General features: G+C 41.5%; 1 protein-coding gene across 1 annotated transcript; it reads right to left on the bottom strand.

Annotated features, from left to right (window-relative positions):
• Nucleotides 1–675: 675 nt before the first annotated feature.
• NUDT5 (nudix hydrolase 5) lies at nucleotides 676–18,012 on the bottom strand. Its single transcript, XM_030549730.1, has 8 exons — nucleotides 17,722–18,012; nucleotides 13,804–13,871; nucleotides 8,382–8,434; nucleotides 5,745–5,852; nucleotides 3,492–3,593; nucleotides 3,205–3,213; nucleotides 2,201–2,254; nucleotides 676–785 (listed from the first exon to the last, which is right to left on the bottom strand). The coding sequence occupies exons 1-8, from the start codon at nucleotides 18,010–18,012 to the stop codon at nucleotides 676–678; spliced, it is 795 nt and encodes a 264-aa protein (XP_030405590.1).
• Nucleotides 18,013–18,479: the final 467 nt, after the last annotated feature.

Genomic DNA, 18,479 nt, shown 5'->3' with positions numbered 1-18,479 from the left:
GTTTAAGAGTGACTAGTGATTTTTGGGTACCCAACATGCCACCTTTAAGGGACTGACAGTTTTGAAAACTTTGGCGGATATCTTTGATGGAAGATATAAAAACCAAAGGGCTTGATTTCTTCTTGTCACGGGCGATTACATGGCATTTTTTATAATGTTAATGCCACTGTCTGACCCCATTTCAAAGTGTATATACTTAACACAGCCAAGGCTTCAAGCTTTGTGGTGTATTCTGTGCACCTAGGTTTAGTGTAGATCAGTTTGGTAAGTTACCTCCCCTTACCTTAGTTCAAGGGTGTTTTACCAGAGAAGCACCTCCATTTTAATGGTGGATGAAGTGACCCCTGTGTATAGTTTCAGCATAATTGTGAAGTGCTCAACAATAAAAAATACTTTAAGCGGAAGGAGCAAGGAAAAGATGTGATCTCTTAACAGGCCATGATTCTTTTTATTCTTCTGCAAAGGATAAAATTCCATTCACAGTCAGAGGTTGAACAGTCAGAGAAAAGCTTTATATAGTACAAATAGTTCAAGCAATCTTTCCTGGAACTATGATTGCTTAATACTGTGTGTAATCTACAGGATCTTTTATTGTAGCAAAACATACAGCTTCCAAGTCTATACTGACCATTTGACTCCATCCTGGAAGTATTCAACAAGGTTACATATGCAGCCTTAGAACTTCATAAAAGGCACTTGGAGGGGTTTTTGTGTTGCATGTTTCAGTGCTAATGCATAGGCGTAAACTCTGGCATCCACTAAAACATGGTCTTCTGCCACTAGCTCTGCAAAACATCCAAACCAACCAATAATATGAATTCCAAACAGAAAGGCAGGCCTGCACAACTCATAAAGCAGCGAGGGCCACATTACTCCAAAGAAAACAGCTAAGGGTCGAAACCCTCCGGCCCCACGGAAACACCTCACCCCAGCACCGCCCAGCCCTGCAGAAACAAACCCTCCTTCCCCTGCGCTGCCCCACCAAAACAGCTGTGGGCCAAAAAGGAAGGTTGGGGGTGGGGACGTGATACTTGATTTTAAATCAACCAGGGGATCCCAGCTGAAGAGGTGGCTGGGAGCTGTCAGGGGCAAATTAAAGGCCCAGGGCTCCAGCTGCTGGGGGGAACCCGAAGCCTTTAAATCCCAGCCCCAGCCCATCCGCTGGAGCCGCGGCCGGGATTCAAAGGGCTCTGGGCTGCCCGTGGTGGCAGGGAGCCCTGAGCCCTTTAAATCTCAGCCACGGCCAGGAATCTCCGTGGGCAGCCCAGAGCCCTATGAATCCTGGCCACGGCTGGGATTTAAAGGGCTCTGGGCTCCCCGTGGCTGCGGGCACCTGACATCCTTTTGAATCCTGGCTGTGGCTGGGATTTAAGGGGCTATGGGCTCCCCGCGGCTGCGGGCAGCTCAGAGCCTTTTGAATCCTGGCTGTGGCTGGGATTTAAAGGGCTCTGGGCTCCCGTCAGCTGCAGGGAGCCCAGAGCCCTTCGATTCCCTGCCGCGGGCCACACATTGAGCCTCCGCCGGCCGCATGTTGTGCAGAGCTGCAGAAAGGCATGGACAGGACCGACATAACAGGCAACTGCAAGTTCATATTCAGACTATTAGTAAGAAATTAAAAACAAACTTCTGAAGACTTCAGACAGAGGCTGACAAGTAGCATGAATGCGGGAAGTATCAGAACAAATCCAGGCCATGTTTAAACATTTTGGAGGTTTTGCCATATTTCTTTTATAAGACATTAGTCCTCTGGAGCATTATTACTAACTAATTTAGTAGTAGTGAATTAAAAAAAGCATATGAACTGACTTGAAGCACAAAGGATAAACCTCAGGGTGGAAATGGGTAGCTACTCTGATGTAGGAAGCTATCTGGAACAGGCATTGCACTGGTAATTGCTTCTAACAAGACTGCAGCTGGATAGATTGCTAATGAACATTCCCTTCTGGAAGACAAACTTCATTTTGAAGGTTCACCTGATACATGGCATGTTATATGCAAGTTTTCCAGATTATAGAATTAAGAGAGTAGATGGTTTTGTTTTTAAAAATGGTTATAAGTCTCCCAGGCTGAGAGATCTCCAGAGAAACTGGAATACACAGGCTAAGAAGTGGGTTGATTTACAGTACATGTGAAGAAGCTAAGAAATTTTCAAAGCTTTTATTAACTGGCTTAATGTGCAAGAGAAAATAAGTGCTCTTACCTTCAATTCTCTGCAGTAGATCATTCTTTGGTAGTGAAACAACTTCCACAAATTCTAGCAAAAAAAATTAAATAGATAATGTGTGTATTTTACAAGGATTGTCTTTAATCTGTCAAGTCATATCTGATATAGAGTTCAGTTAATGTTGAGAGAAGTATATTTCATTCCCATCTTTTTAAACTCAGATGGAAGGCAGACAAGGAACTGGATTCAGGTTCTCCCTTCAGCCAAAGACCATTATCACCCAGGCACACGGCCATGCTCAGCTGATGAAGACATAGGCAAGATCAAAGGTGCCTTTGAAATGCAGTTTTGAGGCAGTAATTTGGGAAATAACTGCAGAACTAGCTAGGAGAATGGTGACATATTAGGGACAGGAACCATTGTACTGCAAGGACAGACACTATTCCCCTTTACCCTATTTGGTCCACCTGATCAGATATTTCACTATTGAAATGTTAATGTAACCTAAGCCTGCATACTTGGTATGGTAAGAGACCACAAACCTTTAACTTCACAGAATGGAGGAAGAATGACAGACATCTGAGAATTGAGGGCTCATTCTTGACATGTTGCCTGCCACACAGGGGCAGACATGCTTGAGGAATGCATGATATTGCTTATTTGCCTATAACTACCCAAGCAGTTCCCCCTTCTGGATTAACAATTGCAGAGTTTCAGTCTAGGGGCCAGATTCACAGGCTTCAATACAGCTACACTAATCTACACCAGCTGAGGAACTGATCCTAGATAGGTAATGGAGACCATTTCAACTGAAATTTCTCCTCCTTAAACCTGACTGCGTTACAATTGTTTGGGAATTTCCAGTCTGATCTAAAGAGCGCTGAAGTCAGTGGAGCCGATACAGTGTGTCACCATCAGGGCTGTGATCCTAGTGATGCTGAGAAAATATCTCCTGACCGCAGAGTGCAGGGTGACATCTGGTATAGCTGAAGCATACTTGCTGTGCTCCGAGCCACAGTGAAGTTAAGTGAGCAACATACCTCCTTCCTCTGTAAAGACAAGAAGGAAGAAAAGTGTTAACACAAAGAAAACGGAGTTTGGACACACATCGCAGCTTAGTGCCTGCTCCTGCTCTAACACCCACAAATGTCAGTGACAACCTTTCCATTGACTTTCGTGGGAGGTGGATGAGGCCCTAAAAGCTCGTACAGAAGTTAGGGAGTTCAGTAGAATCCTGTATTGCTGTGCCCTTCAACAGTTTCCAAGCATATTTAGAGAGGACGGTCCCTCCAATGAGACATGAATATTGTACATGTCCTGGACTCACCAGGCTTTTGCATGGGTCTTGTATTACAAGCATCATCTCCATTAATGGTGACAGTCACAATGTGCGTTGTGCAGTTTGTCAAACCAGGGTCCAAGCAAACAGCTACAAAGTAAAGAATGTTCATTATGAGAAAGAAGAGACGAGACTGCTGGACATTTTCAACACCACGACTTTCACCCATCTATTTGATACAATAAGAGAAAACTTATTCAGCAGGCAACTTCACCAACATGCATCACAAAGCCAGGCAAAAAGCCTGGATTAGTTATTTGTTCGTACAAGGTGAGCTGGGCAAAATGTTTTGGACAAAGTTTATTTGCCACAAAATGCAGTGTTGGTCAACCCAAAACTATTTGTGAGATTCACACAGTTTTGGCCACTCACAAAACAGCCAGAAGAGGAGAAGGAGCTAGTAGTTGTGCTGCTGCATCCTGTTAGTCCAGTAGTTGAGGCATGAACTTGAAGAAGGAGACCTAGGTTCAAATCCTTGCTCTGGACAGACCCAAAATGAATATTTTCAGTTCGCTGAAAATTCCAAAAGCTATGCAGATATGCTTCAATCTGAACTGATTCCCCCCACTCCCAGAACTGTCATTGAACAAACAAATTATTCACCCAGCTCTATCCCCAATGCTTCTTCCCACAACCGTCTCCTCTTCTAAATGCACACAGATTCTTTTTCATATTTGTGTTAGAACCTACCAATTACTTCTACTGCAGCGACAAACATTCTCCTCATTCACTGTACCTCAAAGATTAAACTGCAGGCTCCTAGTCAAACTATACTAAGAGCCCAGTTTTGCCACCAGTTACACACACAACACTCCAGTCTATGGAAATTGTGCAAAAGTAGAAGGGCAAAGTTCAATCTTAATAGCAACATCAAATCCATGGTCCAGATTTCCCATTTCTTCCCTAGCATTTCTCCCTTTATAAAGGTTCTCCTTAAATCCCAGTTTTGCCTCTGCTCTGTAGCAGGCAGCACAAAATATTTAAATACAGACGCTGGCTGCAAAGGATTTGGGGACTTTGATGTCAGACAGCACTTCCTTCTTCCCCATTCCTGCTAATCAGCTCTGAGAGAACCCGAGTTCTCCTTCCTTTGGACAGCTGAAATGAGGATGACTTGCATCATGCAGTCTCTGTGCAACTGCTATTCATTCAGTAGGTGGGTTCAAGAGAGCCACTTAAACCTATTGGAGAAGAAGTCAACTCAAGTCCAGGCATCTAGACCTTTTAATTACAAGACACCAGACCTTTAAGTTACTGAACTTTTTGTACCAAGTACCAAATTTTGGCCCCATAAGCAGAGCGTGAGTAAATCGGGATCTTCCTTAAGAGCAAAATCATTCCATCACATGCCTCAGAGCAACAGTGAAGCTGTTTCTATAGCCCTCTGTATTGGGTTTTATCCAGTGGATCCGCATCTGTCAGACACACAAACTATGTCTATGGCTCGTTGGTGTTGTCCTGGGGCACTGCCATGTGGTACTGTGGGAGTGCACACTCCCTCGCTGTACCCTTCCCATCCTGAACAGCAGACCCATCGTAGATTCATTGAATTTAGGGCATTCTGTGACCATGAAGAGGGGCAGGATTGGCTCTGAGTCAGATAGTCAAGAAACAACAAAGACCTGGAGAACATTCAACGACATCCCCTTTGTACCCCGTTTCTTCCTCCAACTCTCGCAAGGCAGCGCTTTCTGGGCTTTCATTTCCCTCAATGAGGCCTGCGGGGTAAATGTTATATTAAAAATAGTTAAAATTGAGTTATTTTACAGCATTGTCCATCCTTAGATCTAAGAGAGCTTTACAATGGAAGGTACAGTATCGTTGGCCCTATTTTACATACGAGGTAACAGGCACTGGGAGGTCAGTGTCAGATCCAGGAACAGAACCCAGGACTCCTGTCTCCTATCCCCAAATCATGCTGCCTCCCTCCAAAAGGAATTACATCTCTCACAATGCAAATGCCAAGCTCACAAAGGGTTTTCCCTCTTTTGGAGATGGAAAGGAAAGGGGAAAAAAAACTAGGTTGGACAGATTCTACAAATAAAATCTGACGTGCTATTTCACATTTTTTTATTACTGCATATCACACTTTCTCAACAGCCTGTATTCTAGTACAGAAACCACCACTGATCTTGGAATCCAGAAGACACAACACACTGAAATCTACAAGCCTCAGCAAGATGGACAGAGTAAACTACACATACATTCTGTGCATTTCATCTGCAGATTTTTGTTACCTACCTGCAGGGAATTCCAAGCAATACCCTCCCATTGGAGGCCTGAATTGTTTCACTAGGACAATGCAATCATAGTGGAGAGTTCTTTGTAGCACAGGTATAACTGATACACCTGCCAGCATAGAGAAAAGAGCAATGAAAACACAGCATGTGAGTAGTTCAAACATTGACACTTATGTCTTGTGAGCACCCTCAACTTCCACTGACTTTGAAAAATAAAATTGCACCGAAAGGGATAAAAATGACTAATTTATTGCTTTCTGCTGGATGATCTCAACTCCATTTAAAACCTAATAACCATCAGAAACTCTGCGTCTGAAAGCAACAGCTCCAATCAAGTACCCTAGAGTCTTCCCTCTGCTATTACAATCTTAAGTCTTTCCACTTGAATTTAGTCCCCCACACCCTTGTCCGAACAGGTTCCAAACTGGAAGCTGCAGATCCTATGCCCAGGACCATAACTGACTTTCCACTGGAAGAGTGATCAAATCAAATATTTGCTCAGACACTGATTTTCCCCAGACCACGGATCCATTTTCTGGCAATATTTTGCTGTAAAGCCCAATCCTGCAACTCTTAGTCATGCAAGCAGTTCTTACTCCAGCCATCCGATGAAGTGGGCTGTAGCCCACGAAAGCTTATGCTCAAATAAATGTGTTAGTCTCTAAGGTGCCACAAGTACTCCTGTTGTTTTTGCGGTTATAGACGAACATGGCTGCTACTCTGAAACCTGTCATTATGCAAGGCACTGAATTTAGTCGTATGGAGTGGAAATCCATCAATTTCATGAAAAAACTCACGCAGATACAGAGAGACATCATCTTCCTTCCCAAATGCAAACAGATGGACGTTATACCAAAAGGACAAAGTAAAAAATCCATTACAATCTACATACCACACAGACTATGCTGCTCCTTATTGTGTGTATGGTAACACCCATTGTTTCATGTTCTCTGGGTATATATATCTTCCTACTCTATTTTCCACTACATGCATCCAATGAAGTAGGCTTTAGCCCATGAAAGCTTATGCTCTAAGGTGCCACAAGCACTCCTGTTCTTTTTAACAACATCAATGTGATTACTCACAAAAATCAAGGTACTGATTTGTAAGTTCCTTGGGGCAGAGGCTCTACTCCTAAACTACACTTGATCAACAGTACTGCATCATACATGCCCCATGGCACTATATACATAGAATCATAGAATATCAAGGTTGGAAGGGATCTCAGGAGGTCATCTAGTCCAACCTCCTGCTCAATGCAGGACCAAACCCCAACTAAATCATCCCAGCCAGGGCTTTGTCAAGCCTGACCTTAAAAACCTCTAAGGATGGAGATTCCACCACCTCCCTGGGTAACACATTCCAGTGCTTCATCACCCTCCTAGTGAAAAAGTTTTTCCTAATATCCAACCTAGACCTTCCCCAGTGCAACTTGAGATCATTACTCCTTGTTCTGTCATCTGCTACCACTCAGAACAGTCTAGATCCATCCTCTTTGGAACTCCCTTTCAGATAGTTGAAAGCAGCTATCAAATCCCTGCTCATTCTTCTCTTCTGCAAATTAAATAATCCCAGTTCCCTCCGCCTCTCCTCATAAATCATGTGCTCCAGATCCCTAATCATTTTGTTGTCCTCCTCTGGACTCTCCAATTTTTCCAAATCCTTCTTGTAGCATGGGGCCCAAAACTGGATGCAATTCTTCAGATGAGGCCTCACCAATGCCGAACGGAGGAGAATGATTACGTCCCTCAATCTGCTGGCAATGCCCTTATTTATACAGCCCAAAATGCCTTTAGCCTTCTTGGCAACAAGGGCACACTGTTGACTCATACACAGCTTCTCGTCCACTGTAACCCCTAGGTCCTTTTCTGCAGAACTGCTGCCTAGCCACTCGGTCCCTAGTCTGTAGCAGTGCATGGGATTCTTCCATCCTAAGTGCAGAACTCTGCACTTGTCCCTGTTGAACCTCAGATTTTTTTTGGCCCAATCCTCTAATTTATCTAGGTCCCTCCATATGCTATCCCTACCCTCCAGCATATCTACCACTCCTCCTAGTTTAGTGTCATCTGCAAACTTGCTGAAGGTACAGTCTACACCATCCTCTAGATCATTAATGAAGATACTGAACAAAACCAGCCCCAGGACCAAAACCAGCCCCAGGACCAACCCTTGGGACACTCCGCTTGATACCGGCTGCCAACTAGGAATGGAGCCATTGATCACTACCTGTTGAGCCTGACGATCTAGCCAGTTTTCTATCCACCTTATAGTCCATTTATCCAGCCCATATTTTTATATGATTGATACTATCCATTTCATTTTACTCCTGGGGGGAGGGATAGCTCAGTGGTTTGAGCATTGGCCTGCTAAACCCAAGGTTGTGAATTCAATCCTTGAGGAGGTCACTTAGGGATCTGGGGCAAAATCAGTACTTGGTCCTGCTAGTGAAGGCAGGGGGCTGAACTCAATGACCCTTGAGGGTCCCTTCCAGTTCTAGGAGATGGGTATATCTCCATTATTAAATTAAAATTATTCCCTGCATCTTTCTATTGTGTCAGTTGTTGCCATTTATGGAAGCAGATCACCTCATCATTATTAATATTAGAAGTTATGCACAAAAATGTAGCTGTTGCCATACCATCAGCTGAACTGTCCTCTTTCTTGGTAGTACGCTTTACAGTTTCCCAAATTCTGTTGGGTAAGAAGAGGAGAAAGTGGATGTGTTAATCCTAAAAAAGGAATTGTACTAAATATACATGCTTTCCACACAAATAGCCAGCTTGGAACTTTGCTACCTTCATTCAAAAGCAAAACATGCAAACATACAGTGAGAATGGTACTGATTAGCAACTGCCACGAGGCAAGCCACTATACTAAGTGATCACTGGAAAGTATCCATAAGGTCTCAGTCTCAATTTTGTTTCACCTTTAGTTAAAGAGAGAGTCTTGCTAGAAAATGTTTTTTGGTGGTTGCTTAGGACAATAAATAAATATTTAGAACTGTGTAGCAATTAAAAAAATTAATCTTGATTCATCGCATGATTAATCACAGTTAATAACAGAATACCATTTATTTAAATATTTTTGGATGTTTTCTACATTTTCAAATATATTGATTTCAATTACAACAGAATACAGTGCTCACTTTATACTTTTTTATTACAAATATTTGCACTGTAAACAACATAAGAAATAGCATTAGGTGAACTGAAAAATACAAGTACTGTAGTGCAGTCTCTATCATGAAAGTTGAACTTACAAATGCAGAATTATGTACAAAAAATAACTACATTCAAAAAATAAAATATAAAATTTTAGAGCCTGCAAGTCCATTGTGTCCCACTTCTTATTCAGCCAATCACTCAGACAAACAAGTTTGTTTACATTTGCAGGAGATAATGTTGCCCACTTCTTATTTACAATATCATCTGAAAATGAGAACAGGCATTCGCATGGCACTGTCATAGCTGCCATCGCAAGATATTTACGTGCTGGATGTGCTAAAGATTTGTATGTCCCTTCACGCTTCAACCACCATTCCAAAGGACGTGTCCATGCTGATGATAGGTTCTGCTCAAAAAAGATCCAACGCAGTGCAGACCGACACATGTTCATTTTCTTCATCTGAGTCAGATGCCACCAGAAGAAGGTTGTTTTCTTTTTTGGTGGTTTGGGTTTTGTAGTTTCTGAATTGAAGTGTTGCTTTTTTAAGACTTCTGAAAGCATGCTCCACACCTCATCCCTCAGATTTTGGAAGGCACTTCAGATTTTTAAACCTTGGTTTGCGTGCTGTAACTATCTTTAGAAATATCACATTGGTTCCTTCTTTATGTTTTGTTAAATCTGCAGTGAAAGTGTTCTTAAAACGAACATCATGTGCTGGGTCACCATCCAAGACAACTTTAACATGAAATATATGGCAGAATGCAGGTAAAACAGAGCAGGAGACATACAATTCCTCCCAAGGAGTTGAGTCACAAATTTAATTAATACATTATTTTTTTAATGAGCATCATCAGCATGGAAGTATGTCTTCTGGAATGGTGGCATGAAGGGGCATACAAATGTTTAGCATATCTGGCACATAAATACCTTGCAATGCCGGCTACAAAAGTGCCATGTGAATGCCTGTTCTCACTTTCAGGTGACATTGTAAATAAGCAGGCAGCATTATCTAGTGTGGAAGTAGAGAAAGAACTGACAGGGATTTGTGTACCTGTTGAGAGACCTGTCTAGGAAGGGGAGACCCTATGTCCTAGTGCACTCTCTCCCTGCTGTAGCTGCTAACAGAATAAAGTGTCTGACTTTGCTGTACCCAACCAAAAAGTGAGAACTAAGTTTTTGTCCGATAATTTGGGGGCTCGTCTGGGATGGCAACGCCAACTGAGACAGGCAGCTGCTACGGATCATTCCCCTTCGAACACCCATGGCGCCACTGGAGAGGTCAGAGTCCTTCTGAAATCTCTATTGGGGTATCGGAGGAGGACTGTCCGTGGGGCCATCTGTCCTTGTTCGGCTTACGCCATCTGAACTTTTTGATTGGGTACAGCAAAGTCAGATACTTTATTCTGTTTAGCAGCTACAGTAGGGAGAGAGTGCACTAGGACATAGGGTCTCCCCTTCCTAGACAGGTCTCTCAACAGGTAAACAATTACAGCAGCATTTATACTTTTGTTACAGACAATAATAAGCAACAGCTGCATTTTGTTTATACATAAGTCATCCTGATATCTTGTTTTTCTCACTTAAGAGACTCCAGTCTACATTTCGTATTATTTACACATTATCTACACAAGGTCAAAACAACTTCTCACACAGTTCTTTGCCACTTGCCTCACACAATCCTCGTTTCTACAAATCTCACGTTATTAGGGTTACAGTTAGCCTAACTCTTGCTAACAGAGATTGTCATGCATTAAGATCCCCTACAAATCCCTGTTAGTTCTTTCTCTACTTCCACACTCCCGTAAATGTAAAGAAACTTATTTAAGTGATTGGCTGAACAAGCAGTAGGACTGAGTGGACTTGTAGGCTCTAAAGTTTTACATTGTTTTATTTTTGAGTGCAGTTATGTAACAAAAAAATACTATATTTGTAAGTTGCACTTCCACGACAAAGAGATTGTAGCACTGTACTTATATGAGGTGAACTGAAAAATATTATTTCTTTTGTCATTTTTACAGTGCAAATATTTGTAATAAAAATATAAAGTGAGAACTATACGCTTTGTATTCAGCGTTGTAATTGAAATCAATATATTTGAAAAATGCAGAAAACCCCAAAAATATTTAATAAATTTCAATTTCAATTTAACAGTGCAATTAAAACTACAATTAATTGTGATTTTTTTTAGTTAATCGCATGAGTTAACTGAGATTAATTTACATCCCTAATAATATTTAGTTCTTATATAGCATTTTGCATCCATGGATCTTAAAGCACTTTACAATGGAAGACAAGTATCATTATCCCCATTTTCCAGATGGGGAAACTGAAGCACAGAGGTGAAATTAAGTCAGCAGGTCAATGTATTTAGAAGAGCTGCAACATAAAATAGAAGAGACAGGTTTTATAGACTGGCTAATTTTGCCTGGAAAAACCAATAAGCAAATACTTACATTCTGTCTGCCTCGTGCATAACAATCATTATGTGAAACTAAAAGCAGGTTACTCTGAAAGCTCCTAGCTCAGTTACCCATTCCTGTTAGTAACTAGAAGTCAAAAATGACACAGCCTCTCTTGCATATCAAAAGTAAGTGATGGGACTGACACAAAAAATAAACCTGTCACACAGGCCTCAATCACTGCTACTTCTTGAGGTTACTCTTAAAGGGGAAGGAGACTTTAGAGAGAGCAATCAGAAAGGACCCCAAAGCTCTAGAAGAAGGAAAATAAGGTAGCACTGTCATTTCCAGTCATCATGACTAATTAAAAAGATAGATTTGTCTGACACATGAAGAGAATTAGACAGGCCTGAGAATATGAATGAGAGGGTAAGAAGCAGGCAAGACCACCCCTACTCCAAACAATAGCATCCCAACAGTATGCAAGACCCTGCACAGTCTCAGACATCATGCCATGAACAGGGGAAAGGGAGTTCTCTGGGAAGAACCAGAAAAACCAAAGGGAGCTCTTGATAACACTGGTCTACAATTTTTGAGAAGTCATCTGCTTCAGAGATAAAGTGTGATATTTATTATGTATTTTGATGTCCTGAATTCAAATATGACAATTAAAACAACCGATTGGCTACTGTTTCTAAGATATTTAAGTTTTTACATTTTATGTATATATATTGTGTAGATAGTAGAGTTTTAATCATAAATTGTAAACCTAGGTCTATTCATGTGTTTATGGTTGCTTTACATGATAATATTTCACCTGTCCTGTTTATGTAACACTTTAAAAATCAGCAAAAGGGTTATATAAATAAAATTTATTATGAAACAAAAGGCAAAAAACTATTATGTACACAGTTTAGTCCTATTCAGTGTCTACTCGGCGCTTCTTGGCTTGTCTCTTGTATTCATTAAATGGAGCATCTCTTGTCACTGTCCAGCAATAGTCTGCAAGCATTGATGGGCTCCATTTGCCCTGATAGCCTGCCAGGAGATTCCACTGCTGTAGTCTGGAGCCCAACAGCTCTGCCTTACTCTTGGGTAGTTCCAAATCCCTGACAAGGTCATTCAGTTCACCTTGTGTTATGAGGTGTGGTTCAGAGGAGGAGGAGGAGAGAAAACGTGGGTCCTGTGACATTGATGGTTCAGGACCAGAAGTTTCATCCTCTTCCTCATCTGACTCAAGTGAGAATGATTCTGGTGCATCAGGAACCGGCAGTCCTTCTCCGTGGGGTACTGGGCGTATAGCTGATGGAATGTTTGGATAATGCACAGTCCACCTTTTCTTCTTTGACACACCTTTCCCAACTGGAGGCACCATGCAGAAGTAACAATTGCTGATATGATCTGTTGGCTCTCTCCAAATCGTTGGCACTGCAAAAGGCATAGATTTCCTTTTCCTGTTCAACCACTGGCCAAGATTTGTTGCACAAGTGTTGCAGCATATGTGGGGGGCCCACCTCTTGTCCTGATCTCCAATTTTGCAGCCAAAATAAAGGTGATAGGCTTTCTTAACCATAGTGGTTATACTGCGCTTTTGTGATGCAAAAGTCACTTCACCACAAACATAGCAGAAGTTATCTGCACTGTTCACACAAGTACGAGGCATCTCTGCTCACTTTGGCTAAACAGAAATGTGTCCCTTTGCAAAATCAAACATTGACAAATAAGAGAGCACGACACTGTATGATTTCTAGAGCTGATATAGGGCAATTTGTTCAGCAGAGTGATGTAAGCTTCGTTATGATTGCATCATCCATGACCGCTAGGTATAACATGATGCCATTCATATCATGTATGATGCAATACCAGCTTCACATTGCATCATTCATAGTTTTGCCTCAAAAGCAAGTACTGTCCAAACCCAGTCATAGATTTATTCATAGATCCAGTCAAAAATGTATTTTAGTCATTTCTGGTTTAAATTGAGATCCCTTCCCTTTATAACTCACTTATCCTCCGCCATTCCCAAGTCAAGGGTTGTATATACTGACCCAATAGCATATCTTGAAAGCTAGAGCCAATCAACAATTTTAAGCATCATTTTCGTTCTCAGTGACCCAGAATTAGTAAAGTTGGACTACATTTATTTCAGAAGCATTTTGGCTGTAGAGCAGTGTAATCATCTGTTTGCATGGTAAAACCTTGCAGCATTAGGTCTGCACAGCATCTTTGCAAATGACTGGAACTTATCATAAACACATGGACCAAATCCAAGGTATTAACCTACAGGATAAAGTATATCTGCCAACACATAGTCCAACAACAAAAAAGGGTCAAATTCTTCCTCAGAGTAACTGCATTAATGTCAAAGGGGTAATCTAGCCCAGTATGTCAAGTAATTGGTTTATAGATGCTCACATTCCATAGCCTTTGGCTGCTTCAGACAGAGAAACTGGGAAGAACTGCAAGAATTTTAAAATGTCTCAGCAAGGAAATTACCTGGTTTTACCTGAGGGATCAACGTAGGTCGTCTGTTCAAGCTTCACCCATTTTCTTTCTGCGATTGCCTAACAAAGAATAATAAATTAAACAAGTTGGGACGTTGGCCCCAGGGAGATTTGCTGGGCAATTTTGTTGTTGTTTTGGAAAGATAAGTTGCAAATTCAGTGTGTGGGGGGAGCTGTAATGCATGCATTGAGGAGTTCTTGAAATAGGAACTGAAAATAACTCCTGGTGTATGGACAGCTAGGCTGGGATTTTCAGAGGAATTTCAATGAAATTTGGTGGGATTTGGGTGCTCAACGCCTTTGGGCTGCTTTGAAAGTCTCAGCCCTAATCTTTAAAATAAAACAGGAAGGCAATGCCTTACCCCTAGCAGGGGGCTGGTTGGTTTCAGCTGTGTGAAAAAGTGGTATGGAGAATTTGCCTATATGGGCTTTAGCCACGATGGGGGTTGTGACTGCCCAGTTATCTGAGATCTGGGAGTCAGGAGAACTGGTTCTATTCCCAGCTCTGCCATTGATTCACTTTGGGACTGTCACCATTCTCCCCATCTGTAACATAGGGATAGTGATTCTTACCTGATTTGAAGGCCTTTGGAGCTCTACCAATGAAAAGCTCTATGCATTATCATTACTATCAACTCCATGGCCACCTAGATGCCTGTGAGCTTTTCAGCCGAGCAGAGGTATTCCTAACTTCCCTCCATCTAGTGTTTTGCCTATTCGTGTGTGGTCCCTTGAGGAGAGGTGGAACTAGATGTTAGTTTTGCTTTTTCTCTCATTTATTATGCTTGCACTGTAAGGGTGGAGTAGTCTTTGCTAATTAAATGGCTGCTGGAAGGGCAGACAGACAACTTGTTTCTAACATCCTGCATGGGACTGGGAGGCTTGGGGATAGGTTACATCAGCAGGGTGATGCCAAACCAATGGCACTGGGAACAGCAAGAGGTCAGAGAGAAGGACTGGCAGCTACAGAGGAGAAGGGTTTCCGATTAGCCATTGGGAACCAGGATCACTCCACTCTCAAGCTGTGAGGAGAGAGAAAACCTGACAGAAGGTGGGAACTGTGGTGGTGGATAAACAGGAAGCCTCTCTAGAAGTCAGTGTAGTCTCAGGTGGCTAGTATATCACATTTCTGTAGTGTAGGCCAGGCCTGGGAGTATATGGGACATCTGGTCACAAAGATAATGAAAATGGAGAAACTCCTGCTAGAAAGAGAAAAAGAATGCAGCCCAAAATAGAACTGCAACATCTAGAGCACATGAAGAGAGAAAAACAAGCACAGAATGAAGACAGAGACTGAGCCACCAGTAACCTAAGAATTCAGTAACTGACAATGGAAAGGGATCATCTCACTTTATCCCTAAAACCAATTCTAAGTCCATCTTACAGCATTTTAGTTGTCCACTTGCCTGGGGAAAGTCAGTTATTTTAAGGGGCAAACAAAATATCAACCACTTTTCCATCACCAGGGTAAAGGTGGCCAAGTAGATTTTGTGCCTGGAAATTTACATGGTTATTTTGCAAGGTTGCTCTAAGTTACCCTTGAATTACAGGAAGACAGAAATACTTTCCAAGGGCTTTTGGATGATCTGTGATCACAACAGTGTAGCAGGAATGGAGAAGGTGAAGTTTCTAATTCCTTTGCCAAGGTGCAACATGTAGGAAGCATGCAGACTTATATAAGACAGGAATGCAAGCACCTAGGTATATTTTATTGCTCTGAATTAACTCCTAAGGCATACAGAGAATATACTGCATGAGACCCAAAATAGGAAGAGACGAAAATCATGTTGCAGTTGCAGCCCGAACCAAGGGAATTCTATATTTTAATTAAAAAAAACCAAACACGAAGATTTCTACACTTTTGAGTTATTGGGGAGTGAGCAATTATTTTTAAACTTTGAAGAAGATACAAAGGCCCTGATTATTGATTGTGGCCCAACAATGTTGCATAGGCAGCAAATCCGGCAAATAATTACCCCAGTATCTATCTCGGCATTGCTAAATAGCAAAGAGGAGAATGGCAGAAGTCAGAACCATATCAGTCAGCTCCAAGAAAGCGTGAGGGAGGAAGAAATTACTAAATTTACCAGGAATTGGACCACGTCCAAGCCTAAGAAAGGAGGCGGCAAAAGAGGATGCCATGTACATAGTAAAATAGGATACCTGTCATAAGAATGTCTGATATACCAACAGAAGCCAAAAGCTACAATTAAGAGGCAATCCAATGTAATAGTTAACAGGGTATAGATCATCCAGCTCCTCCTGTGAGTGGTTGTTATTTAAATGCTCCAGAATCCACCCCAAAGCCCAGGTGAATTACATGCTACTGGAGAACTACAAAGCCCTCAGTGTTACCTATAAAGGAAAAAGAAATTTTGCTGTCACATGCCTGGTTGGATGCATGGTCAAACTCTATGCCAGCTGACAGAGAAAGCTTTATGCCGTGAGAGACAAATCCTTTGCTTAGACCTTAGCTAATGACGCTTCACATACCATTCAGCTAAGCATGTTCTGTTTCAATCACCTTCTTTTTGGGACTTCTCTCTCTTGCTGTTATGTGCCAATAAAATCTGCTCCTCTCCAACATAACCTGACTGCAGAAACTGTTAGAGGGCACAACCAGCAGGTGCCCTAGAGAGAAACTGTATCCAATGTTAGGTGACCCAGAATCAGAAGTACACAATTGCTTTAGTAAAAGGTCGTAGGCAAAGGGGCTGTGTCTTCTATTCTCAAACAATGCCACAAGAAGTATGGTGAAAACCAGCATGGCACAGGGAAACACAAATGACCTGAAATATACTAGAGCTGGCTACAACCTGCTACCACTATTTGGAGGGTACAAAAGACAAAGCAGAAGAAGAATCATTTAGAATACCAAAAGGGATTGAGGAGTAATAAGCTGAAATTAAAGTAGCCTGAAAAGGCTTGTGCCCAGTTTTGCTTCATTGAAAAATAACCGCCCCTGAAATGTTAAAGTTTTTCTACTTGCTTATTTATGTAAAAAAATTGGGTCTTTTCTGCCATGGAAAACTATAGTGACTGGAGATCTAATGAAATTATGACACCAAAAGCATCAAGAGAATGAAAGCTGAGCAACCGAAAGGGGAAGAGATTTTTAATACGACAGTTTAAAAGTCCTTTTTAACTCCAAAGGCTAATAAACATTTTAGAGAAAGGATTTCATTGTTAAAAGACTCAACACTCCTGCAGCTTCAGTTAAGGTGCACGAGGTCAGAGCAAACATCCACAATACTCTCAGGACACCACCACTATAACCAGAGAGGATTAGATCTGATATTTCCAATACTGCTAAGATAGGAACAAGCACAAACTGCTGGAAACCCCGCCCCAAAAGACAAACAAACCTGTCAGGTCCTCTTTATACACCATAAAGCAGCAAAAAAAAAATAAAAAAAAAATAAAAAAAATGGCACACACACAATTTTTAAAAATCCTTTGCAGGTCATCTTTAAGGAAAGGAACATGTAGGCTGGATATCAGAAAGCAGTGAGTTCAGTTACAGTGGAATGATCTCTCCAGGGAAGTGGTGAAAGTCCCATTATTTCAGACATTCAAAACTACCCTGAACAGCCTAGAAAGTATTGTCAGGAACAACTGTGCCTGAGGAGGGCGGGTCTGAGGGAAAGGGGAGATGCACTAGATAACCATTGTGTAATTTCTATGATAGTTTTAAGGTGAAAGTTCCTTATCTTTCATCTGCATGTCACCTACTTCGATTGTAATGACATGAGGACAAAAGCCCCATCTTCATACATGTACCACACTACATAGTGTAAGGTTCTGTCACTCTGCACAGATGTAATATTTTCCAACATTCAATAGCAGCCTTAAATAAATGCTATATTAGTTGTTAAAAAATATAAACATGGGAAAATTAAATGCTTTATACCTCTTCTTTAAGGATGGATGGTCTGGTAGATTTCAGAATTTCTATGGTTGCGTTGTTTTCCATTTTCAGGGACGTCTCTTGCACAAAGTCCACACTACTACAAAACAGAGAATTAATATTTACCTTCAGACTAAAGTCAAACCATTCATCCATGCATTTTGAATTAACAAATCCTTCTCCTAAACACGCTTCATTAACATTTAAGATCACGCACACACTCATCAGCTTGCAAACATCATGGATGCTGCTAAGACATATGGGGGTAAATCTTCCGATGACATAAATTCTCATGGCTTCATTGACTGCAAAAGAACTAGAGCAATTTGCACCAGCTGAGGAGCTGCCCCACGGTATTTATAGGCCATGCCTGGCAGGGTGTATGACTAGGGTTGCCCATTTTAAGTCACAGTGCTACTTTGCTCTCAATGGAATCTTAGCTCAATAAACTATTGCCACAGCATGCAAACTGGCCTAGAGGACAAAGCATGGCATAGATAAGGTTAAGGAATTAACCCCAAATATCAAAGGGAATTCAGAGTGAAAACTACCACTTCTGAGAATGAGGAATCTCAGCAATTAGACTAGGAAAAAATAATAATAATAATTTAGGTCATTCAGTCCCTTTCCCACTTAGGAAGCACTGCAGGATTATCCATTTGCCAATGAATTTGTCATGTCTAGTTCTAAAGCAGAAGACATGCCAGGCAGCACACTGAGGCAGAGCTGTGCATTTTTACCACTAAAATCTTGGGTTCAAG

Source organism: Gopherus evgoodei, chromosome 1, assembly GCF_007399415.2.
Source record: "Gopherus evgoodei ecotype Sinaloan lineage chromosome 1, rGopEvg1_v1.p, whole genome shotgun sequence".
Lineage (NCBI taxonomy): Eukaryota > Metazoa > Chordata > Testudines > Testudinidae > Gopherus > Gopherus evgoodei.
The sequence above is the reverse complement of the archived record's forward strand: the minus strand, read 5'-3'. Positions and strand labels throughout refer to the sequence as shown.

Bases quoted from the DNA above. Each gene is read 5' to 3' on its own strand.
- NUDT5 (XM_030549730.1), bottom strand. From the start codon at position 18,012: ATGAGAATTTATGTCATCGGAAGATTTACCCCCATATGTCTTAGCAGC. The intron at 13,872-17,721 runs GTATAAAGCATT...ATTCTTTGTTAG, and splicing joins CATCCATCCTTAAAGAAGAG to GCAATCGCAGAAAGAAAATG. The intron at 8,435-13,803 runs GTAATTTCCTTG...CTTACCCAACAG, and splicing joins GATCCCTCAGGTAAAACCAG to AATTTGGGAAACTGTAAAGC.